The 26230-nt window shown below is 52.7% G+C and overlaps 1 protein-coding gene across 1 annotated transcript in view; it reads left to right on the top strand.

Annotated features, from left to right (window-relative positions):
• The window catches only part of LOC120941721 (SREBF chaperone), a 111237-nt gene extending 85299 nt beyond the window's left edge, over positions 1 to 25938 (top strand). The window contains exons 14-23 of the mRNA XM_040355340.1: positions 1445 to 1636; positions 1779 to 1980; positions 2088 to 2203; positions 4987 to 5569; positions 7207 to 7292; positions 13427 to 13509; positions 14311 to 14477; positions 14577 to 14657; positions 20462 to 20668; positions 24360 to 25938. Of these exons, the coding sequence (XP_040211274.1) occupies positions 1445 to 1636; positions 1779 to 1980; positions 2088 to 2203; positions 4987 to 5569; positions 7207 to 7292; positions 13427 to 13509; positions 14311 to 14477; positions 14577 to 14657; positions 20462 to 20668; positions 24360 to 24605 (1963 nt within the window). The 3' untranslated portion in view covers positions 24606 to 25938. The remainder of the gene's footprint in view (positions 1 to 1444; positions 1637 to 1778; positions 1981 to 2087; positions 2204 to 4986; positions 5570 to 7206; positions 7293 to 13426; positions 13510 to 14310; positions 14478 to 14576; positions 14658 to 20461; positions 20669 to 24359) is intronic.
• The last annotated feature ends 292 nt before the right edge of the window (positions 25939 to 26230 follow it).

Here is a 26230-nt window from a genome sequence, read left to right as displayed (position 1 = left end):
GTGTCCCCCTATTGCAGCCAGCGTCCCCATATTGCAGCCTACCTGTGCTGGGTAAGAGACAGGAGAGTCGCCGCTGCTGTCGCCGCCGTCTGGTTGTTCAAAGCGTGGGGAACATAACAGCTTTCAATTCAATAGCTGTGTTCCCCGCCGCGAGCCGTCATATACAGCCCCTCCCCCCTTGTCCGGGAAACTTGTGCAATCCTGGGATGGGTGATCTGTCTATCAAAGTGGGGGAGGGGCTGTATATGACGGCTCGCGGCTGGGAACACAGCTATTGCATTGAAAGCTGTTAGGTTCCCCGCGATTTGAACAACCAGACGGCGGCGACTCTCCTCTCCTTGCTCGCCCCCCCCTGCTCCCAGGCAGCCCACACTCGCCAGCCCTCAAAATGTACTCGCAAATTGCGAGCAGGCGAGTGTAAATTTTGAGGGATATATATATATATATATATATATATTTATATTCTATTGCTTTGTTTTCTATTCTATTCCATTCTTTTTGGAAATTGGAAAAAGGTTTGAATTCAAAAACGATTAGAAATTGATTTGAAAACTACCGTATTTATCGGGGTATACCGCACGTCGGCGTATAACGCGCACCCCAAACCTAGAAAGGGTAGTTTTAGGAAAAAAATAAAAACTTAAATTTTTGCCCGCCGTCTGCGGCCTTGCGCGGGGTCCGTCCAGCCTTGTAGGTGTCCGTCTGCGGCTTTGGAGGTGTCCGTCTGCGGCTTCCTTGCGCGGGGTCTGTCCAGCCTTGTGGGTGTCCGTCTGCGGCTTTGGAGGTGTCCGTCTGCGGCTTGCTTGCGGGGTCCGTCCAGCGTCGTGAGTGTCCGTTTTTGGATTTGGCGCCTTTGCAGAGCCGAGAGGAGCCGGATTTCCTGTGTGCTCGGCTTCTCTCGGCTCCTCTCACGTGGCTACGAGCGGAGCCGAGCGTAGCCTAGCCGAGTGCGCAGTACACTCGGCTCGGTCTATTTCGGCGGCGCCCGGGAGCAGTATTGGCGTATATCGCGCACCCACGATTTTCCCCTGATTTTAAGGGGGAAAAAGTGCGCATTATACGCCGATAAATACGATATTTGAATTAAAAAACTATTCGCAAACGAATCCCGAAAACTAATGAAACTAATTTTATTAAACAAAGTTATGTAAATAACAAATTCGGACCGAAACAAAACATTTTTCTAGTATTTTTTTATTTTTTTTCTACCAATTTTATTTGGGTGAAATATCAGCAGGGTGAATCTGCACTGCACAGCATGATTACGGTGTGCCCTGTGCACGCCTATGTGTGTGTGTGTGTGTGTGTATATATATATATATGTGTGTGTGTGTGTGTGTGTGATAGATATATATATATCTAACAAAAATGTATTATTTTTTTTCTTACTGTAAAAAGTTGATTTTGGTCTTTTATGAGATCTAACTGCTTGATTGTGTTGCAGGTATATCAGCATATTGCCCATGATCCCCATCACCTTGTACCTGTCTCCGGAGGAGGTGTCGGAGGCTCGGCATCCCCACGAGGCTCAGCATTCTCACATTTTTCTACCCCACCGGGACGGACGGTCGGAGGACGAGAAGCCGGCTGCCCCGCCATCCAAGTCTCATGGCCCCGTGGACATCACCTTGTACCAGTAAGCATATCTCAATGTATTTATTCCATAGGGTGCCGGGTTCTCTCTCCTCACCTCTATCTGATTCCCTCCTTACACCCTTCTGCACCCGCTCTGCTTCTCTTCCCCTGATTGGTCACAATCTTCCCATGATGCTTTGCAGAGTGGCCGCCTTGGGTCTGGCGTCTGGCATCCTCCTGGTCCTGCTGCTCTTCTGCCTGTACCGACTGCTGTGCCCCAAAAACTACGGACAGAACGGTTTATCCCAGCGCCGGCGGAAGAAGGGGGACATGCCGTGCGACTACTACGATTACACCCCGCCGGAGACTGAAATCGTGCCTCTGGTCCTGAGGGGTCATCTCATGGTGGGTAATAATGGAGTGCGATATCGTCTATAGTTGTGTGGACCCCCCCCCTTCCCCATCCACATCGTCTTACCGATTACAGTATGCATGCTGTCTGTGTTTTGCAGGACATCGAATGTCTCGCCAGCGACGGAATGCTGCTAGTGAGCTGCTGTTTGGCCGGACAGATTCGTGTTTGGGACGCTCAGACTGGAGACTGTCTCACGGTTATTCCCAAACAAGGGTGAGACGGACACATTGGAATGTATTTATGAGGATCTGAGTGAAGGTAGTCGGGTTAGGTGAGGTTCTCCCCTGATATCAGGGCCGGATCTCGCCTGTCTGGTGTGGGGGGTGCAGTAAAAAATGGGGATGGGGGGGCAGCAGAGTATGTGAGGTCAGCAGGGCAGAGGATGTGAGGTCAGCAGGGCAGAGGACAGGGTCAGTAGATTGTAGGGCAGTGTACAGTGGGTTATCAGAGCAGAGGACAGTGTACAAGGGGGTCACTAGGGCAGTGTACAAGAGTCATTAGGGCAGTGTACAAGACTCCTGTACACTGCCCTGCTGGCCCCCCTGTATACTGCCCTAATGACTCCCCTTTATACTGCCCTAACAACTCCTGTACACTCCCCTGCTGACTCCTGTACACTCCCCTGCTGACTCCCCTGTACACTCCCCTGCTGACCCTCTGTACACTCCCCTGCTGACCCTCTGTACACTCCCCTGCTGACCCTCTGTACACTCCCCTGCTGACCCTCTGTACACTCCCCTAATGACTCATTTGGGCAGTGTACAAGAGTCATTTGGGCAATATACAAGGTGGTCAGCAAGGCCGTGTACAAGAGTCATTAGGGCAGTGTACAGGGGGTCAGCAGGGGAGTATACAGGGGGGTCATTAGGGCAGTGTACAGGGGGGTCATTAGGGCAGTATACAGGGGGGTCATTAGGGCAGTATACAGGGGGGTCATTAGGGCAGTATACAGGGGGGTCATTAGGGCAGTATACAGGGGGGTCATTAGGGCAGTGTACAAGAGTCATTAGGGCAGTGTACAGGGGGGTCATTAGGGCAGTGTACAGGGGAGTCATTAGGGCAGTGTACAGGGGGTCAGCAAGGGAGTGTACAGTGAGTGGGGGGGGGGCAGGTAAATCAAACTGTGTACAGTTCTGATCTAGCGATCCTGTGTGCATATCTCAATGTATTTATTCCATATGGTGCCGGGTTCTCTCTCCTCACCTCCATCTGATTCCCTCCAGTGTACAGGGGGTCAGCAGGGGAGTATACAGGGGGGTCATTAGGGCAGTGTAAAAGAGTCATTAGGGCAGTATACAGGGGGGTCATTAGGGCAGTATACAGGGGGGTCATTAGGGGAGTGTACAGGGGGTCAGCAAGGGAGTGTACAGTGAGTGGGGGGGGGGCAGGTAAATCACACTGTGTACAGTTCTGATCTAGCGATCCTGTGTGATCTGTTGTGTGGAGGAGCACTTCACTGTCAAGAGGGAGGGGGCACAGCACAGCCCCACTCTCTCTACTTTCTACCGCTGCCGCTGTCTGGACTGTACTGAACATTGTTAACTGCACACGGCTGCCCACTTGTGTCCTGCCCCACAATGGGGGAAGGAACCCAGCCGGCCAGGTACAGTGTCAATGGAAGAACTGGCCTGTGGGGCACAACGGAAATCTGAGGGGGCGCAGCTCACCTACTCTCAGCCATGCATTAAATACAGACAGAATGGCCTGTTCTGTGTACAAGGATCTGATCTTTTAAAGGCCTTGTTTACATGGGTGTACTACAGCGTACACCTGTGGAGGGGTGGAGTTTGCACACACGAGGATGTGCAGGTGTGCTGTGCATCCCATGCACGTCAGTTGGGACGTTGCGGCTGCACGCACACAGATGCCGCTCCTAATTTGACTGCCGCATGTGTGCGTTTTAAATTATTTTTTTTTTACATTTTTTTTTTTTTTGGATCACTTTTATTCCTATTACAAGGAATGTAAACATCCCTTGTAATAGGAATGGTTTGTGACAGGTCCTCTTTATGGAGAGAGGCGGGGTCAATAAGACCTTTACACATCTCTCCTCCAGGCTGAAAAGCATAAGATCGTGAAAAAAAATTACCGATCTCATGCTGACAGTCGCAACCGCGGCTTTGTTTACTTCCGGGTACCTGGGCGTGACGTCATAACGTCGCGCCCGGGCTTCCGCCGGTCATAGAAATGACTGGTGACCATCTGGTCACCGGAAATCTCTATCATCGTGAGCCGGTGACTTGTCGTTAAGGTTCCCCTATCGAGATGGTTCCTGTAAGGACTGCGCAGGCGCAATCCTTGCCGACGGAAATCTCCGAACCTCGGCCGGCATCCAGGCTCATTCCTTAACATCCCCGTGGATTGGAGGATGTTAAAAAAAAGAGCCAGGAGGCCGAGCGAGCGGAGCGAGCCGTCTGAGCGAAGCCAGGACGTGAGGCCGACTGGCCACTTTCCTCAAATTACACGTCGCCCTGGATGCCGGCCGAGGTTCGGAGATTTCCGTCGGCAAGTATTGTGCCTGCGCAGTCCTTACAGGAACCATCTCGATAGCCGGAACCATCTTGGCAGATCACCGGCGCCGGCCGATTCGTTCTCCGGGCCCCCGATTGGTACTGGAGAGCCCGGAGAAGCACTGGATGGCGGCGGTAAGACGTCTCCTCCCGTCGCATGTAAGAACGATGAAGCGGTGGAACTGCCGCTATGACCGTTCTTATGGTGCACAGAATCACTGGCTGAAAATGGTGATATCTGAATGATGCCTGTAGCTGCACCCATCGTTCAGATATCCCCCCCCCCCCCCCCCGAAAGTCCAGGATGTCATATGACGTCCAGCGGTAGGGAAGTGGTTAAAAAAAAGACACATGACTTCCTGTATTGATGATCTATCATTCTATTTATTGTGTAACAATTCAATTTAGTATCTCTAGGTGTGCTTTTGTTCTAGCAGTGGTCGTCGTGTTTTTATGTGTCTCTCTTTATCGGTCTCCCTTGTCCAGGCTCCGCAGGGAAAGCAGCGGGATCTTCGAATATCAGGACTCCTGGGACCAGACCTCGGACTGTAAATACAACCTCGAGGACTCGGTGGAAAACGGTTACCTTCTGAAGCGTCGCATGACCCCCTCCAAGCCACCAATCTTCTATGACCAGCCGGACCTGTCCAACCTCATTGATACGAACTTCACGGAGCAGGCGCAGCAGGAGCCGGAGAATGGTCCGCAGCAGCAGCCGCCTGTGCAGGTGAAGCAGGAGGTGGACAATGGCGGTTACGATTTCAGCACTTTGGTTCAGCGAGCCTACGAGGAGCAAAGTGCCTCCAGCATGGCCACGTATCCGCCGGTATTCTCGCCTGCTCTGTACGGGCAGTGCCAGGTGATGTCAGGGCGGAGCAGGTCCCCTGGAAGCCGATCGGAGGCAACCTGCAACTCTTTTAGGAGGAAAAGCTCGGCTGAAGAGCTTACGTATTGTAATGGGACCTCCTCCCCCATCTCCAGCTGGACTGAAGAGTTTGACAGCGCGGTGTGGAGTCTGGGGCTCCAGGGTAACTTGATTGTTGCTGGCCGGAGTAGTGGAGGTCTGGAGGTAAGAGGGGTCCGGTTGACGTCATGTAATGGTATGAAATTTGTGATCAATTTTATGCTGCTGGCAATTGCTGATCAATTCACCGTATGCATCAATGTAAAGGCTAACTGGCTGCTCTCTGTACATCATTTCAATGGCTTCTATCTTTAAATGCGTGAAATTAAAGGGTCTCTCTACCCAAAACTGATATCGCAGCATTGGCTCACCTGGCAGTTTCTTGCATCTCCAGTGGACAGTGTTGTTGGGATGTGTGCACTTCCTGTGCTTGCCCAGCGAATGCTCCCCCTCTTCCTGCAGATTTGTATTTTGTAGCACGCCAGAGGAGTGGGAGCACCCCAAGATAAGATGGACCAGTCAGGTGATGGTCAGAGACTGGGAGTATGCTACATGAGAGAGCCAAAGACTCTGGACATGTTGCTGGAGATGGTCAGAGACTGGGGCATGCTACAAGAGATGGCCAGAGACTGGAGCATGCTACAAAAGATGGTCATAGACTGAGAACATGCTACAGTAGCTTGCCAGACTGGAGAGCTGGCCGGGGACAGTCAACGGGAGGGAGCTGGCCGGGGAGAGTCAACGGGAGGGAGCTGGCCGGGGACGGTCAACGGGAGGGAGCTGGCCGGGGAGAGTCAACGGGAGGGAGCTGGCCGGGGAGAGTCAACGGGAGGGAGCTGGCCGGGGAGAGTCAACGGGAGGGAGCTGACCGGGGAGAATCAACGGGAGGGAGCTGGCCGGGGAGAATCAACGGGAGGGAGCTGGCCGGGGAGAATCAACGGGAGGGAGCTGGCCGGGGAGAATCAACGGGAGGGAGCTGACCGGGGAGAATCAACGGGAGGGAGCTGGCCGGGGAGAATCAACGGGAGGGAGCTGGCCGGGGAGAATCAACGGGAGGGAGCTGGCCGGGGAGAGTCAACGGGAGGGAGCTGGCCGGGGAGAGTCAACGGGAGGGAGCTGGTCGGGGAGAGTCAACGGGAGGGAGCTGGCCGGGGAGAGTCAACGGGAGGGAGCTGGCCGGGGACGGTCAACGGGAGGGAGCTGGCCGGAGACCCGGGGACAGTCAACGGGAGCTGGCCGGGGACAGTCAATGGGAGCTGGCCGGAGACCGAGGACAGTTAACGGTAGCTGGCCAGAGACCGGGGACAGTCAACGGGAGCTGGCCGGAGACCGGGGACAGTCAACGGGAGCTGGCTGGAGACCGGGGACAGTCAACGGGAGCTGGCAGGAGACAGTCAACGGGAGCTGGCAGGAGACAGTCAACGGGAGCTGGCAGGAGACAGTCAACGGGAGCTGGCCGGGGACAGTCAACGGGAGCTGGCCGGGGACAGTCAACGGGAGCTGGCCGGGGACAGTCAACGGGAGCTGGCCAGAGACTGCGGACATGCTACTGTAGCTGGTCATAGGAAGGAGTTAATACATTACACGAGACTACTAGAGATCATTGTCTGCTGGGACCCTGAGGGCCACACAGGAAGTGCAAAGGGCCACAGGAGTTTAAGCTGCTTCCAGTTTAACATCTAGTGAGCAGAGACATCCTCTACAATCCTCCCAGACTGATGCAGTGAAATTAATTCCTACCTCACTTGTTGTCATTGCATTATTCTGAACCCGGCTTGTCGTAATGTTCTATCTCTCCTCAGGTCTGGGACGCCATAGAAGGCCTTCTGCGCTGCAGCAACAACGATGGCCAGAGTGGGATAACTGCACTGGTTTTCTTAAATCACCGGTATGTAGGTTGCCCATCTTTGCAGTACTATGTGTACACACCAAGAATACAAGTTGCCATCTATCGTTCGTTACCACTAAAAACTTGTGACGTCGTACGGAACTCAACTCAATTATAGCAGATGAGTTGGAGATTTTTTTTTTAGTGTTTCCTGTAAAATCGGGCCATTCATAATCGGCTCCTAATTCTTACTCTTCGTTACGTTGAAGACATTTACCTGGTGACAGGGCTTAGTTTGAGAGGTACGGAAGCAAAAAGGGTCAAGATCTGCAACCTGTGCTTCTGATGGAACAGATGGCTGTAGCTTTACATTTCAGTCTGCTGGAAGTCTCCCGTCTCTTCTCTGGCACATGGCTCATGTCCGTACATATACAGTCAGGTCCATAAATATTGGGACATCAACACAATTCTAATCTTTTTGGCTCTATACATCACCACAATGGATTTGAAATGAAAGGAACAAGATGTGCTTTACCTGCAGACTTTCAGCTTTAATTTGAGGGAATTTACATCCAAATCAGGTGAACGGTGTCGGAATTACAACAGTTTGTATCTGTGCCTCCCACTTTTTAATGGACCAAAAGTAATGGGACAATTGGCTGCTCAGCTGTTCCATGGCCAGGTGTGGGTCATTCCCTCATTATCCCATTTACAAGGAGCAGATAAAAGGTCCAGAGTTCATTTCAAGTGTGCTATTTGCATTTGGAATCTGTTGCTGTCAACTCTCAATATGAGATTCAAACAGGGGCGGATCCAGGAGGGGGGGGGCAACGGGTCAGAACCTAGAGCATTATGGGACATATAGTCTAAGATATCAGCAGGCCCCGGGATGATTCCCTGAGAGGACTGCAGCCCCCAGCATGCCGAGCAGGAGGGGGAAGAGGAGGAGAGACCATGGGGCTGTCAGGTGGAAGGAGCCATAGATGCTATTATCTTCCAAGGTAAGAACTTACCTCCCCTCCACCTGGATGCTCCCACCCAGTCCTCCTCTCCACCTGGCTGCTCCCACCCAGTCCTCCTCTCCACGTGGCTACTCACATCCAGTCCTCCTCTCCACCTGGCTGTTCCCACCCAGTCCTCCCCTCCATCTGGCTGCTCCCACCCTGTCCTCCCCTCCACCTGGCTGCTCCCACCCTGTCCTCCCCTCCACCTGGCTGCTCCCACCCTGTCCTCCCCTCCACCTGGCTGCTCCCACCCTGTCCTCCCCTCCACCTGGCTGCTCCCACCCTGTCCTCCCCTCCACCTGGCTGCTCCCACCCTGTCCTCCCCTCCACCTGGCTGCTCCCACCCAGTCCTCTCCACGTGGCTACTCACATCCAGTCCTCCTCTCCACCTGGCTGTTCACACCCAGTCCTCCTCTCCACCTGGCTGTTCACACCCAGTCCTCCTCTCCATCTGGCTGCCCCCACCCAGTCTTCCTCTCCACCTGGCTGCCCCCACCCAGTCTTCCTCTCCACCTGGCTGCTCACACCCTGTCCTCCTCTCTACCTGGCTACTCCCACCCTGTCCTCCCCTCCACCTGGCTGCATCCACCCTGTCCTCCCCTCCACCTGGCTGCATCCACCCTGTCCTCCCCTCCACCTGGCTGCATCCACCCTGTCCTCCCCTCCACCTGGCTCCATACACCCTGTCCTCCCCTCCACCTGGCTGCTCCCACCCTACAAATTGCCCGCAAATATTTTGGCAGTGCCCCTCCTGAGATTAGACTCTGGATCCGCCCCAAGATCCAAAGAACTGTCACTATCAGTGAAGCAAGCCATCATTAGGCTGAAAACAAAACAAAAGAAACCCATCAGAGAGATAGCAAAAACATTAGGTGTGGCCAAATCAACTGTTTGGAACATCCTTAAAAAGAAAGAACGCACCGGTGAGCTCAGCAACACCAAAAGGCCCGGAAAACAACGGTGGTGGCTGAGCGAAGAATTCTTTCCCTGGTGAAGAAAACGCCCTTCACAACAGTTGGCCAGATGAAGAACACTCTCCAGGAGGGAGGTGTATGTGTGTCAAAGACACCATTGAAGAGAAGACCTCACCAGCGTGACTACAGAGAGTTCACCACAAGATGTAAACCATTGGTGATCCTCAAAAACAGGAAGGCCAGATTAGAGTTGGCCAAACAACATCTAAAAAAGCCTTCACAGTTCTGGAAGAACATCCTATGGACAGATTAGACTGAGATCAACTTGTACCAGAGTGATGGTAAGAGAAGAGTATGGAGAAGGAAAGGATCTGCTCATGATCCAAAGCATACCACCTCATCTGTGAAGCATGGTGGTGGTAGTGTCATGGCGTGGGCATGTATGGCTGCCAATGGAACTGCTCATGATCCAAAGCATACCACCTCATCTGTGAAGCATGGTGGTGGTAGTGTCATGGCGTGGGCATGTATGGCTGCCAATGGAACTGGTTCTCTTGTATTTATTGATGATGTGATGATGAATTCTGAAGTGTTTCGGGAATATTATTATCGGCTCATATTCAGCCAAATCCCTCAGAACTCATTGGACGGCCCTTCACAGTGCAGGTGGACAATGACCCGAAGCATCCTGCGAAAGCAACCAAAGAGTTTTTTTTAAAGGAAAGAAGTGGAATGTTATGCAATGGCCAAGTCAGTCACCTGACCTGAATCCGATCGCGCATTTCACTTGCTGAAGACAAAACCGAAGGGAAAATGCCCCAAGAACAAGCGGGAACTGAAGACGGTTGCAGTAGAGGCCTGGCAGAGCATCACCAGGGATGAAACCCAGCGTCTGGTGACGTCATCGCGTTCCACACTTCAAACTGTAATTGACTGCAAAGGATTTGCAACCAAGTATTAAAAAGTTTGATTTATGATTGTAAGTCTGTCCCAATACTTTTGGTCCCTTTTAAAAAGTGGGAGGCACATCTACAAACTGTTGTAATTCCGACACCGTTCACCTGATCTGGATGTAAATTCCCTCAAATTAAAGATGAAAGTCGGCAGTTAACCGGTTAAGACCCGGACCATTATGCAGGTTAAGGACCTGGGCCCTTTTTCTCTTCCGTTCATGGACGGACACAGCAGCATCTGACCTTAGGGTATTATCCTCCTCTCTGGGAGATTGACTAGGCAGAAAAAGCAGCATGTTACGCGTTAAACACTCCACACAGTACCTCCCAGGGGGCGGTTCCCCCGGGTACATCCCCCACTCTCTGCTCTGCAGCCCCAGTTTTTTTCTGCCTAGCAAAGGAGATGACATGGCTCCTCTGGGCCCATGTGCTCTGGGGATTTTTTTGCAGTTTTCTTTTCTGTTTCCCTGCATTTTTGGATCCTGAGATCTACAATCAACTGCGGACTGGGTGACGGGCTGGATCCTCGATCCTTGTAGTCCCCCCAAGTTCGGCCATCGAGCGCGTGCCGGCCTTTAGCTACGCGCTGGGCCGTCCACGACAGGCCCCGTTGCTCCAGGGGTGGCCGGTGAGCTATACGCTCCAGGGCACACATATGACCGGGCTCTATGTCCGCGTCAGTGTGCCGAGCCGACAGCCATGCCGTAACTGCGCGGATGTTGGTTCTGTCCGGGATGCCTCCAGCCGGTGGTCGCAGGACGGGTAAGTAGCAGTCCCCCTTGCTTTGGCAGGGTGGTTGCGGCTGGTGCATTCCTGGGGAGGTCTATTGGGGGTCCGCCCTGCTTTCCTCTCTCCCTCCTTTCCCCACGTTCTGGGTGGGGGGATCGGCCGTGAGGTGGGGGGTCCGCCTGGGGGGGCTCCATCCAGTGGTTGGGGGCTGTCTGCTTCCGGGGGTGCTGTTTTGCTGAAGGGGGCGCTGAAGGGGGTTAAGTGTGTCCTAAGGAGTGATTCTAACTGTTAGGGGGTGTGGCTACGAGTGACGCGTCACTGAGCACTGCTCCCGATGACAGGGAACAGACGATCAGTGTCACTAGGAGGAACGGGGAGATGTTGGCCCAGATTCAGGTAGAATTTGCCCCTTTTTTTACGGAGGCACAGGGCAGCGTGTTTGCCCTGCGCCCCCCGCAAATTTACTGCGCTACCCGCGATTCACGGAGCAGTAGCTCCGTAAATTGCGGGGGCGCTGTGTAAACTTGCCCTGCGTAAGGGCACCTAATGTAAATGATCCCGTGGGGGGCGGGAATCATTTAAATTGGGCGCGCCGAGCGTAGAGCGCATGCTCCGTCGGAAAACTTTCCCGACGTGCATTGCGGCAAATGACGTCGCAAGGACGTCATTTGCTTCAGAGTGAACGTGAATGGCGTCCAGCGCCATTCACGATTCACTTACGCAAATGACGTAACATATCAAATATCGCGACGCGGGAACGACGGGTATCCTATAGCATTGGCTGCGCGTGCTATTAGGATGTGCAACCTTACGCGAAACCCGAACGTACGTAAATTGCGTACGCAGGGCTCGCGCAAAGTTGTGAATCGGTGTTAGTATGCAATTTGCATACTATACACAGATCACAATGGGAGCGCCCCCTAGCGGTCATCGCTAGATTGCAGCCTAAAATCAGCGTGGCATAAGAGCCTTATGCCACGCAGATTTTAGGCTGCAGTCGGCGTTACGATGTTCCTGAATCAGGAGCATTCGTAACGCCGGGGCAAGTAAGCAATTGCGCTGCGTAACTATGGTTACGCAGGCGCAATTGCTCTCTGAATCCGGGCCGTTGTGTTTACACTGACACCTCTCCCCGTTCTTCAGTTCCGTGGCACACCGGCCGATAACGCATCCCGCGGGTGCACGGTACCACGCGGCGGCTAATTGAAGGGGGACGTACCTGTACGCCCATTTGCCTGTCCATGCCGTTCTGTCGACGTATATGCGTGTGCGCGCCGGTCCTTAACCACTTGACCACCGCCCCATGTCAAAAAGACGTCCTGTTTTTAAAGTTGAATATCTCGACAACGGCAGCAGCTGCTGCCACAACCGAGATATTCATCTTTTCAGGGGGCGGTGGTGTACACGATAACGGCGGTCTCCGCGGCGGATTCGCCGCGAGATCGCCGTTATCGGTGGCGGGAGAGGGCCCCCCCCTCCCGCCGCTCTCCCGCGCCCTCCGCCGCTTACCGGAGCCGTCGGTAGCGGCGGAGGGGATCGGATGTGTCCGGCAGCTGAGCGGGGACGGGACTGAAGGAGAAATCTCCTTCACCCGTCCCCATAGCTCTGCTGGGCGGAAGTGACGTCAAAACGTCAGTCCCGCCCAGCCTCTTAAAGAGACATTTTTTTTTTTTTGTCATTTGAAAAAATGACATTTTTTTTTATTTTTTATTTTTTTTGCATTTAAGTCTAAATATGAGATCTGAGGTCTTTTTGACCCCTCCCCCAGATCTCATATATAAGAGGACCTGTCATGCTTTTTTCTATTACAAGGGATGTTTACATTCCTTATAATAGGAATAAAAGTGATCAATTTTTTTTATTTTTTATTTCAGTGTAAAAAATTATAAAACTAAATAAAAATAAATAAGAAAACAAAAAAAAAATTTTTTAAAGCGCCCCATCCCGACGAGCTCGCGCGCAGAAGCAAACGCATACGCGAGTAGTGCCCGCATATGAAAACGGTATTCAAACCACACAAGTGAGGTATCGCCGCGATCGTTAGAGCGAGAGCAATAATTCTAGCCCTAGACCTACTCTGCAACTCAAAAAATGCAACCTGTAGAATTTTTTAAACGTCGCCTATCGAGATTTTTAAGGGTAAAAGTTTGACGCCATGCCACGAGCGGGCGCAATTTTTAAGCGTGACATGTTGGGTATCATTTTACTCGGCGTAACATTATCTTTCACAATATATAAAAAAATTGGGCAAAATGTATTGTTGTCTTATTTTTTTAATTCAAAAAAGTGATTTTTATCCAAAAAAAGTGCGCTTGTAAGACCGCTGCGCAAATACGGTGTGACAAAAAGTATTGCAATGACTGCCATTTTATTCCCTAGGATGTCTGCTAAAAAAAATATATATATAATGTTTGGGAGTTCTGATTAATTTTCTAGCAAAAAAATTGTGATTTTCACATGAAGGAGAGAAGTGCCAGAATAGGCCCCCCGGTGGTCAAGTGGTTAAGCGGTTAATAATGCAGGCAAAATTTTGGACGCCTGGACAAGAAGTCAAGAGCCGTTACACTAACTTCTGCTCTGTCTGTATCCCGCAGGATCGTGGCGGCCCGACTCAACGGATCTCTGGACTTCTTCTGCCTGGAATCTCATAAATCCACCAGCCAGTTGCAGTTTAGAGGTGAGATGATCATCTACTGGTCAACCAGGGCTTGATGACCAATCAGGTACAAGAGGAACCAACAATCCAACTGTCCATCCAGAGCCTCTGGTTTATAGACCTTATCCAACTGTCCATCCAGAGCCTCTGGTTTATAGACCGGATACATCCTAAATATAGAGCCACTTATCCAACTGTCCATCCAGAGCCTCTGGTTTATAGACCGGATACATCCTAAATATAGAGCCACTTATCCAACTGTCCATCCAGAGCCTCTGGTTTATAGACCGGATACATCCTAAATATAGAGCCACTTATCCAACTGTCCATCCAGAGCCTCTGGTTTATAGACCAGATACATCCTAATTATAGAGCCATTTATCCAACTGTCCATCCAGAGCCTCTGGTTTATAGACCGGATACATCCTAAATATAGAGCCAGTTATCCAACTGTCCATTCAGAGCCTCTGGTTTATAGACCGGATACATCCTAAATATAGAGCCAGTTATCCAACTGTCCATCCAGAGCCTCTGGTTTATAGACTGGATACATCCTAAATATAGATCCATTTATCCAACTGTCCATCCAGAGCCTCTGGTTTATAGACCGGATACATCCTAAATATAGAGCCATTTATCCAACTGTCCATCCAGAACCTCTGGTTTATAGACCGGATACATCCTAAATATAGATCCATTTATCCAACTGTCCATCCAGAACCTCTGGTTTATAGACCGGATACATCCTAAATATAGAACCACTTATCCAACTGTCCTTCCAGAGCCTCTGGTTTATCTCTAACAAACTTCCTTCCTTTACAGGTACGCCGACTCGCTCCTCAGTCCCGAGCTCCCCGTTGTACTGTAATGATGATGTCATACGGTGTCAGCTGACCCACACGGTGTCCTGCGCCCACCAGAAGCCAATCACGGTGCTGAAAGCTGCGGCTGGCCGGTTGGTGACCGGAAGTCAGGATCACACGCTCAGAGTAAGTCCAGCGGTGCCGGTGATCTTCGGAGGGAAGGTTTGGTTGGGCTTCGGTCCCAGAAGATGAAAGTTGTAACCGGTTTTCCTTCCGTCTCTCTAGGTTTACCGTCTGGATGACGCCTGCTGCTTGTTCACACTGCAGGGTCACTCGGGAGGTATTACCGCCATTTACATCGACGAGGTGAGAGCCCCCTGATTGGCTGAAAGCAATGAACGCCATATTCCCTCATTCACTGCATTGGCAAAATCATGGCCTTTATCTGGCCTCACTTTGCCCCATTTCACCTCACTCAGTCTAAGGCCCTTTACTGCTGGCAAATGCCCCACCTGCACCACTCCTATCCACTGGGAGGCCACCGATCTCCCAACCTCACTCCCCAGAACCACTGGGAGGCCACCGATCTCCCAACCTCACTCCCCAGAACCACTGGGAGGCCACCGATCTCCCAACCTCACCGCCCAGAACCACTGGGAGGCCACCGATCTCCCAACCTCACTCCCCAGAACCACTGGGAGGCCACCGATCTCCCAACCTCACTGCCCAGAACCACTGGGAGGCCACCGATCTCCCAACCTCACCGCCCAGAACCACCGGGAGGCCACCAATAACCCAACCTCACCGCCCAGAACCACTGGGAGGCCACCGATCTCCCAACCTCACCGCCCAGAACCACTGGGAGGCCACCGATCTCCCAACCTCACTCCCCAGAACCACGGGGAGGCCACCGATCTCCCAACCTCACTCCCCAGAACCACTGGGAGGCCACCGATCTCCCAACCTCACTCCCCAGAACCACTGGGAGGCCACCGATCTCCCAACCTCACTCCCCAGAACCACTGGGAGGCCACCGATCTCCCAACCTCACTCCCCAGAACCACTGGGAGGCCACCGATCTCCCAACCTCACCGCCCAGAACCACTGGGAGGCCACCGATCTCCCAACCTCACTGCCCAGAACCACTGGGAGGCCACCAACCACCCATTGCCACCACCCAAAACCACTGGAAGGCCACAAATCACCCCAGTACCACTGGGAGGCTGCCAATCAACCCACCCCACCATCCGAAACCACTGGAAGGCCACCAATCACCCTACTGCCCAGAACCACTGGGAGGCCACCGATCTCCCATCCTCACTGCCCAGAACCACTGGGAGGCCACCGATCTCCCAACCTCACCGCCCAGAACCACTGGGAGGCCACCGATCTCCCATCCTCACTGCCCAGAACCACTGGGAGGCCACCGATCTCCCATCCTCACTGCCCAGAACCACTGGGAGGCCACCTATCTCCCAACCTCACTGCCCAGAACCACTGGGAGGCCACCGATCTCCCAACCTCACTGCCCAGAACCACTGGGAGGCCACCAACCACCCATTGCCACCACCCAAAACCACTGGAAGGCCACAAATCACCCCAGTACCACTGGGAGGCTGCCAATCAACCCACCCCACCATCCGAAACCACTGGAAGGCCACCAATCACCCTACTGCCCAGAACCACTGGGAGGCCACCGATCTCCCATCCTCACTGCCCAGAACCACTGGGAGGCCACCGATCTCCCAACCTCACCGCCCAGAACCACTGGGAGGCCACCGATCTCCCAACCTCACCGCCCAGAACCACTGGGAGGCCACCGATCTCCCAACCTCACCGCCCAGAGCCACTGGGAGGCCACCGATCTCCCAACCTCACCGCCCAGAACCACTGGGAGGCCACCGATCTCCCAACCTCACTGCCCAGAACCACTGGGAGGCCACCGATCACCCAACCTCACTGCCCAGAACCACTGGGAGGCCACCGATCTCCCAACCTCACTGCCCAGAACCACTGGGAGGCCACCAACCACCCCACTGCCACTGGGAGGCTGCCAATCAACCCACCCCACCATCCAAAACCACTGGAAGGCCACCAATCACCCTACTGCCCAGGGCCACTGGGAGGCCACCAATCACCCCACCATCCAGGACCACTGGGGGGGCAGCCAATTACCCTACCACCCATGACTACTGGAAGGCCGCCAGTCGCCCCACTGCCCATGACTACTGGAAGGCCGCCAGTCGCCCCACTGCCCATGACTACTGGAAGGCCGCCAGTCGCCCCACTGCCCATGACTACTGGAAGGCCACCAGTCGCCCCACTGCCCATGACTACTCGAAGGCCACCAGTCGCCCCACTGCCCATGACTACTGGAAGGCCACCAGTCACCCCACTGCCCATGACTACTGGAAGGCCGCCAGTCAGCCCACTGCCCATGACTACTGGAAGGCCGCCAGTTGCCCCACTGCCCATGACTACTGGAAGGCCGCCAGTCGCCCCACTGCCCATGACTACTGGAAGGCCGCCAGTTGCCCCACTGCCCATGACTACTGGAAGGCCGCCAGTCACCCCACTGCCCATGACTACTGGAAGGCCACATAGTTACATAGTTAGGTTGAAAAAAGACACAAGTCCATCCAGTCCAACCACAAAAAAATAAACAAACAAAATAAAAAAACACAATACAATCGCATACACCCAACTCCATACCCACCAGTCGCCCCACTGCCCATGACTACTGGAAGGCCGCCAGTTGCCCCACTGCCCATGACTACTGGAAGGCCGCCAGTTGCTCCACTGCCCATGACTACTGGAAGGCCACCAATCACCCCACCATCCAGGACCACTGAGGGGGCAAGCCACTCACCCTACCACCCAGGAGTAGTGGAAGGCCACCAGTCGCCCCACTGCCCATGACTACTGGAAGGCCGCCGGTTGCTCCACTGCCAATGATTACTGGAAGGCCACCAATCACCCCACCATCCAGGACCACTGGGGGGGCAGCCACTCACCCTACCACCCAGGACTACTGGAAGGCCACCAGTCGCCCCACTGCCCATGACTACTGGAAGGCCGCCAGTTGCCCCACTGCCCATGACTACTGGAAGGCCACCAATCACCCCACCATCCAGGACCACTAGGGGGGCAACCACTCACCCTACCACCCAGGACTACTGGAAGGCCACCAGTCGCCCCACTGCCCATGACTACTGGAAGGCCGCCAGTTGCCCCACTGCCCATGACTACTGGAAGGCCACCAATCACCCCACCATCCAGGACCACTGGGGGGGCAGCCACTCACCCTACCACCCAGGACTACTGGAAGGCCACCAGTCGCCCCACTGCCCATGACTACTGGAAGGCCGCCAGTTGCCCCACTGCCCATGACTACTGGAAGGCCACCAATCACCCCACCATCCAGGACCACTAGGGGGGCAGCCACTCACCCTACCACCCAGGACTACTGGAAGGCCACCAGTCGCCCCACTGCCCATGACTACTGGAAGGCCGCCAGTTGCCCCACTGCCCATGACTACTGGAAGGCCACCAATCACCCCACCATCCAGGACCACTAGGGGGGCAGCCACTCACCCTACCACCCAGGACTACTGGAAGGCCACCAGTCAGCCCACTGCCCATGACTACTGGAAGGCCACCAGTCATCCCACTGCCCATGACTACTGGAAGGCCGCCAGTCGCCCCACTGCCCATGACTACTGGAAGGCCGCCAGTCGCCCCACTGCCCATGACTACTGGAAGGCCACCAGTCGCCCCACTGCCCATGACTACTTGAAGGCCACCAGTCGCCCCACTGCCCATGACTACTGGAAGGCCACCAGTCACCCCACTGCCCATGACTACTGGAAGGCCGCCAGTCAGCCCACTGCCCATGACTACTGGAAGGCCGCCAGTCAGCCCACTGCCCATGACTACTGGAAGGCCGCCAGTTGCCCCACTGCCCATGACTACTGGAAGGCCGCCAGTTGCCCCACTGCCCATGACTACTGGAAGGCCGCCAGTCGCCCCACTGCCCATGACTACTGGAAGGCCGCCAGTTGCCCCACTGCCCATGACTACTGGAAGGCCGCCAGTCACCCCACTGCCCATGACTACTGGAAGGCCACATAGTTACATAGTTAGGTTGAAAAAAGACACAAGTCCATCCAGTCCAACCACAAAAAAATAAACAAACAAAATAAAAAAACACAATACAATCGCATACACCCAACTCCATACCCACCAGTCGCCCCACTGCCCATGACTACTGGAAGGCCGCCAGTTGCCCCACTGCCCATGACTACTGGAAGGCCGCCAGTTGCTCCACTGCCCATGACTACTGGAAGGCCACCAATCACCCCACCATCCAGGACCACTGAGGGGGCAAGCCACTCACCCTACCACCCAGGAGTAGTGGAAGGCCACCAGTCGCCCCACTGCCCATGACTACTGGAAGGCCGCCGGTTGCTCCACTGCCAATGATTACTGGAAGGCCACCAATCACCCCACCATCCAGGACCACTGGGGGGGCAGCCACTCACCCTACCACCCAGGACTACTGGAAGGCCACCAGTCGCCCCACTGCCCATGACTACTGGAAGGCCGCCAGTTGCCCCACTGCCCATGACTACTGGAAGGCCGCCAGTTGCCCCACTGCCCATGACTACTGGAAGGCCACCAATCACCCCACCATCCAGGACCACTAGGGGGGCAACCACTCACCCTACCACCCAGGACTACTGGAAGGCCACCAGTCGCCCCACTGCCCATGACTACTGGAAGGCCGCCAGTTGCCCCACTGCCCATGACTACTGGAAGGCCACCAATCACCCCACCATCCAGGACCACTGGGGGGGCAGCCACTCACCCTACCACCCAGGACTACTGGAAGGCCACCAGTCGCCCCACTGCCCATGACTACTGGAAGGCCGCCAGTTGCCCCACTGCCCATGACTACTGGAAGGCCACCAATCACCCCACCATCCAGGACCACTAGGGGGCAGCCACTCACCCTACCACCCAGGACTACTGGAAGGCCACCAGTCGCCCCACTGCCCATGACTACTGGAAGGCCGCCAGTTGCCCCACTGCCCATGACTACTGGAAGGCCACCAATCACCCCACCATCCAGGACCACTAGGGGGGCAGCCACTCACCCTACCACCCAGGACTACTGGAAGGCCACCAGTCAGCCCACTGCCCATGACTACTGGAAGGCCACCAGTCATCCCACTGCCCATGACTACTGGAAGGCCACCAGTCGCCCCACTGCCCATGACTACTGGAAGGCCGCCAGTCAGCCCACTGCCCATGACTACTTGAAGGCCACCAGTCGCCCCACTGCCCATGACTACTGGAAGGCCGCCAGGTGCCCCACTGCCCATGACTACTGGAAGGCCGCCAGGTGCCCCACCTCCCATGACTACTGGAAGGCCACCAGTTGCCCCACTGCCCATGACTACTGGAAGGCCGCCAGGTGCCCCACCTCCCATGACTACTGGAAGGCCACCAGTTGCCCCACTGCCCATGACTACTGGAAGGCCACCAATCACCCCACCATCCAGGACCACTGGGGGGGGCAGCCATTCTCCCTACCACCCAGAACTACTGGAAGGCTGCCAGTCAGCCCACTGCCCATGACTACTGGAAGGCCACCAATCGCCCCACCATCCAGGACAACTGGGGGGCAGCCACACCCTACCACCCAGGACTACTGGAAGGCCACCAGTCTCCCCACTGCCTATGATTACTGGAAGGCCACCAGTCTCCCCACTGCCCATGACTACTTGAAGGCCAGCAGTCGCCCCACTGTCCATGACTATTGGAAGCTTGCCAGTTGCCCAACTGCCCAAGGACACTGGGAGGCCGCCAGTCACTTAACCCTGCACCACTGGGAGGCCACCAATCACTCCATCAGTCAGGACCACTGGGTGCACCGCACCACCCAGAATCGCTGGAAGGCCACCCCACTGCCCAGAGCCACTGGGAAGCTGCCAGTTATCCCAACCCATTACCCAGCACCACTGGGAGGTTTCCAGTCACCCCAATCCAATACCCAGAACCACCACCCTACAGGGGGCCACCAGGGAACCACCACCCTACAGGGGGCCACATTTCCATTGTGATTCTGCAGATATTAATCCATCGTGTGTCTTCTGCTCTACCTGCAGACAATGGTCCTGGCCAGTGGGGGGCAGGATGGAGCCATCTGCCTGTGGGACGTCCTGACGGGTAGTCGCGTTAGTCTCATGCACGGTCATCGCGGTGACATCACTTCCCTCATCTGCACGACGTCGTACGTGATCAGCAGCGGCCTGGATGACGTCATCAGCATATGGGACCGCAGCTCCGCCATCAAACTGTACTCCATACAGCAGGTGAGCAGACGGGGGATGGTTTAGAGCCGTGGTCTCCAAGCCGGGGGTCGGATCGCGGCCTTTGCTTGTATCTGATCCCTGGGGTGATATTTTAATTACTGATGCCAATGAAGAGCAGAATTCCACCCAATGATGCCAACGATGGGGCACATTTCCTGCCGCTGACGCCAACGATGGGGGATTATTTACACCCACTGACACAGGGACATTTTGTATTCCCGATGGCCACAGTCTGGCTCCTCTAAAGGCCAGTAAACCGACAAAACTGTATTCGATAACACCCTCTGTAATTGTTATGATGGTATTAACAAGGTCCTCTTCTACATGTTTCGCCTCATGGCTTCTTCAGGAAGTATGCATACAGGTATACTCCATTATGGATTTGTAATAAGTGTTACTGAATTTTATTTAGTAACATCCTCTGTCATTGTTATGATGGTATTAACAAGGTCCTCTAATGCGTTATCTTCTACATGTTTCGCCCCATGGCTTCTTCAGGAAGTATGCATATAGGATTCTAACAAAAGTATACAAATAAGGTACAGAACACCAATTTGGAATTCGATGTATCAAATGGAGAGATAGAAAACCCACTCACATATGGACCATCCACTCCACAAGCAGATCCACACCAGAGAAGCGCCACTGGAAAATGATGTTGATCTGTTGTGGAGTGGATGGTCCATATGTGGGTGGGTTTTTTATCTCTCCATTTTATATATCTATTCCAAATTAGTGTTATGTACCTTATTTGTATACTTTTGTATTTTTGTTAGTTTCCTGTATGCATACTTCCTGAAGAAGCCACATGGTAAAACATGTAGAAAATAATGCATTAGAGGACCTTGTTAATACCATCAGAGGATGTTACTAAATAAAACTCAGTGACATTTATTACAAATCCATAATGAGTTTCACAAAGCTGTACTTGATAACATTCTCTGTCATTGTTATGATGGAATTACCAAGGTCCTCTAATGCATTGTCTTCTACATGTTTCGCCCCATGGCTTCTTCAGGAAGTATGCATATAGGATTCTAACAAAAATACTAAAGTATACAAATAAGGTACATAACACTAATTTGGAATAGATATATCAAATGGAGAGATTGAAAACCCACCCACGTATATGGACCATCCACTCCACAACCAGATCCACACCAGAGAAGCGCCACTGGAAAACTGTGTGGATCTGGTTGTGGAATGGACGGCCCATATGTGGGCGGGTCTTCTATCTCTCAATTTGATACATCTATTCCAAATTAATAATGTTATGTACCTTATTTTTATGTACCTTATTAGTATACCTTCGTATTTTTGTTAGTATCCTGTATGTGTACTTCCTGAAGAAGCCATGTGGCGAAACATGTAGCAGAGAAGGCATAGAGAACCGTGTTAATACCATCATAACAATGACAGAGGATGTTATCAAATACAGTTTTGTGAAATATGGCTCATATGTTGGGCCTCACATTGGGCACCATAAAAAAGACCTGGTTCATGTTGGGCCTCATATTGGGCACCAAAAAAAGACATGGCTCATATGTTGGGCCTCACATTGGGCACCAAAAAAAGACCTGGTTCATGTTGGGCCTCATATTGGGCACCAAAAAAAACATGGCTTACATGATATGATGTTCCTCACATTTAGGCACCAAAATAAGACATGGCTCATATTTTGGGCCTCACATTGGGCTCCAAAAAAAGACCTGGCTCACATTGGGCACCAAAATAAGACATGGCTCATATGTTGGGCCTCACATTGGGCACCAAAAAAAAGACATGGCTCATATGTTGGGCCCCACATTGGGCACCAAAAAAAAGACATGGCTCATATGTTGGGCCTCACATTGCGCACCAAAAAAAAGACATGGCTCATATCATATGTTGGGCCTCACATTGGGCCCCAAAAAAAGACATGGCTCATATGTTGGGCCTCACATTGGGCACCAAAAAAAGACCTGGTTCATGTTGGGCCTCACATTGGGCCCCAAAAAAAGACATGGCTCATATGTTGGGCCTCACATTGGGCACCAAAAAAAGACCTGGCTCATATGTTGGGCCTCACATTGGGCACCAAAAAAAGACCTGGTTCATGTTGGGCCTCACATTGGGCCCCAAAAAAAGACCTGGCTCACATGTTGGGCCTCACTTACATTGGATGCAAAAAAAGACCTGGTTCATGTTGGGCCTCATATTGGGCACCAAAATAAGACATGGCTTGCATGTTGGGCCTCATATTGGGCACCAAAAAAAGACATGGCTTACATGTTGGGCCTCACATTGGGCACCATAAAAAAAGACATGGCTCATATGTTGGGCCTCACATTGGGCACCATAAAAAAGACATGGCTCATATGTTGATCCTCACATTGGGCACCAAAAAAAGACCTGGTTCATGTTGGGCCTCATATTGGGCACCAAAAAAGGACATGGCTTACATGTTGTTCCTCACATTGGGCACCAAAATAATACATGGCTCATATGTTGGGCCTCACATTGGGCACATATGAGCCATGTATTATTTTGGTGCCCAAATGTGAGGAACAACATAACATGTAAGCCATGTCTTATTTTGGTGCCCAATGTGAGGCCCAACATATGAACCATATCTTTTTTTTGGTGCCCAATGTGAGGCCCAACATATGAGCCATGTATTATTTTGGTGCCCAATGTGAGGAACAACATGTAAGCCATGTCCTTTTTTGGTGCCCAATATGAGGCCCAACATGAACCAGGTCTTTTTTTGGTGCCCAATGTGAGGATCAACATATGAGCCATGTCTTTTTTGGTGCCCAATATGAGGCCCAACATGAACCAGGTCTTTTTTTGGTGCCCAATGTGAGGATCAACATATGAGCCATGTCTTTTTTTATGGTGCCCAATGTGAGGCCCAACATGTAAGCCATGTCTTTTTTTGGTGCCCAATATGAGGCCCAACATGCAAGCCATGTCTTATTTTGGTGCCCAATGTGAGGCCCAACATATGATATGAGCCATGTCTTTTTTTTGGTGCCCAATGTGAGGCCCAACATATGAGCCATGTCTTTTTTTTGGTGCCCAATGTGGGGCCCAACATATGAGCCAGGTCTTTTTTGGTGCCCAATGTGAGGCCCAACATATGAGCCATGTATTATTTTGGTGCCCAAATGTGAGGAACAACATAACATGTAAGCCATGTCCTCACATTGGGCACCAAAATAATACATGGCTCATATGTTGGGCCTCACATTGGGCACCAAAAAAAAGATATGGTTCATATGTTGGGCCTCACATTGGGCACCAAAATAAGACATGGCTTACATGTTATGTTGTTCCTCACATTTGGGCACCAAAATAATACATGGCTCATATGTTGGGCCTCACATTGGGCACCAAAAAAGACCTGGCTCATATGTTGGGCACCAAAAAAAGACCTGGCTCACATTGGGCACCAAAATAAGACTTGGCTCACAATTTGAGGTCAGGGCTCTGTGCAGGCCACTTTAGTTCCTCCACACCAAACTGGTTACCCCATGTCTTTATGGAGCTGGCTTTGTACACGGGAGGGGGGGTTGGGGCACAGTAATGGTGAAACAGAAAAGGGTCTTCTCCAAACTGTTACCACACGGGAGGAAGAGCGCAATTGTCTATAAAATGAAAATGTACCACCATAGGACGTCCTATGACAGGTTCTCTTATCTCTCTGCAGGATTTGGGCTGCGGTTCCAGCTTAGGCCTCATCTCTGACAACCTGCTGGTGACGGGCGGGCAGGGCTGCGTGTCCTTCTGGGATATCGGCTACGGTGATCTCCTACAGACGGTGTACCTGGGGAAGTGCGAGGAGGCCCAGCCGGCCCGCCAGATCCTGGTTCTGGACAATGCGGCGATCGTCTGCGACTTCGGCAGCGAGCTGAGCCTGGTCTATGTCCCATCTGTGCTGGAAAAGTTGGACTGAGGAGGACAGGCCGGGCCAAGGACTTTTGGGGGAAGCCAGGCTTTAACCCACGAGGGACAGGCGAAGACAAAAACGTTCTCACTATACTTCCAATGGAATTGTGCGATTAGTTCTTTTTTTCCGGTTTTCCAGGTTACGGCGCCAACCTGTCTCACCTTCGCCGTTTCATGATAGATTTTATTTTTCTGCTGCGAGGCAGGTTTGTGGTGACCAGGAAAAGGAAGAAAAAAAAAGAAAAGATTTGTGATGAATCCGCGGCCCTCCGCCATCACACAGGGCGCACCATGAATGTCCCAGACTGCGAGCTCTGTACTTTATTACCGCCTGTGATCCCGATCTACATGGGGGGGGGGGGGCACACGGGTCTGACACAAAGAGGCACTTGAACCGATCACGCTGCACTTGTTTAATGATACAGAGTATCCTAAAGCACTTCATTCCACAATTATGAGGACGAACGTTCTTTCGTGATACCGCCGTAATATCGGATCCTCAACCATCAAAAGAGGCCGGTCTAGGATGGATCTTGAAGGCTACTACCTGATTGCCGTGGTGGACACCACCATCTTCTAGCTTGAAGGCTACTACCTGATTGCCATGGTGGACACCACCATCTTCTAGCTTGAAGGCTACTACCTGATTGCCATGGTGGACACCACCATCTTCTAGCTTGAAGGCTACTACCTGATTGCCATGGTGGACACCACCATCTTCTATAACACTACTGTGACATCACACCCCCTCTGGCTCCGCGTGGTGTCAAAGTAGTGTTATAGAAGAGGGTGGTGTCCACCATGGCAATCAGGTAGTAGCCTTTAAGATAGAAGATGGTGTCCACCATGGCAATCGGGTAGTAACCTTTAAGATAGAATATGGTGTCCACCATGGCAATCGGATAGTAGCCTTTAAGATAGAAGATGGTGTCCACCATGGCAATCGGGTAGTAGCCTTTAAGATAGATGATGGTGTCCACCAGGGCAGTAGCCTTCAAGATGTAAGATGGTGGTGTCCACCATGGCAATCGGGCTAGTAGCCTTTAAGATAGAAGATGGTGTCCACCAGGGCAATCGGGTAGTAGCTTTCAAGATAGAATATGGTGGTGTCCACCATGGCAATCGGGTAGTAGCCTTCACGATGGAAGATGGTGTCCACCATGGCAATCGGGCTAGTAGCCTTTAAGATAGAAGATGGTGTCCACCAGGGCAATCAGGTAGTAGCCTTCAGGATAGAAGATGGTGGTGTCCACCATGGCAATCAGTTAGTAGCCTTCAAGATCCATCCTTGCTGTGGGCAACCGTAAAACTCCAGCGTGCTCCAGACAGCTTTTTTTTTTCCCTTTGGCGGCATTGCAGCAAGGGAGCGGTGACTGAAGGCAGCAAACGGTGCAGCTTCCAGGCTTGGAGGGAAGAGAGAACTGGATAAAGCGATATTGGCAGGTAGACTGGTACTCTTCTCAGGGTGGTGGTCTGTAGACAGGTGCTCTTAATGCAATACGATTGGCTCACTTCCTGCACTTTGAGCTAATTTCCCCCTTTTAGGTTGTCCCTTGAAGCGGGTACCGTTAAAAAAAAGTCGGCACTGGCGGTTTCCACATTTTCTTCCTGACAGGTCCTCTTGAGCTGCTG

The sequence above is a fragment of the Rana temporaria genome, chromosome 5 (assembly GCF_905171775.1).
Source record: "Rana temporaria chromosome 5, aRanTem1.1, whole genome shotgun sequence".
Taxonomy (NCBI): domain Eukaryota; kingdom Metazoa; phylum Chordata; class Amphibia; order Anura; family Ranidae; genus Rana; species Rana temporaria.
This window is presented reverse-complemented; position numbering and strand designations above follow the sequence as displayed.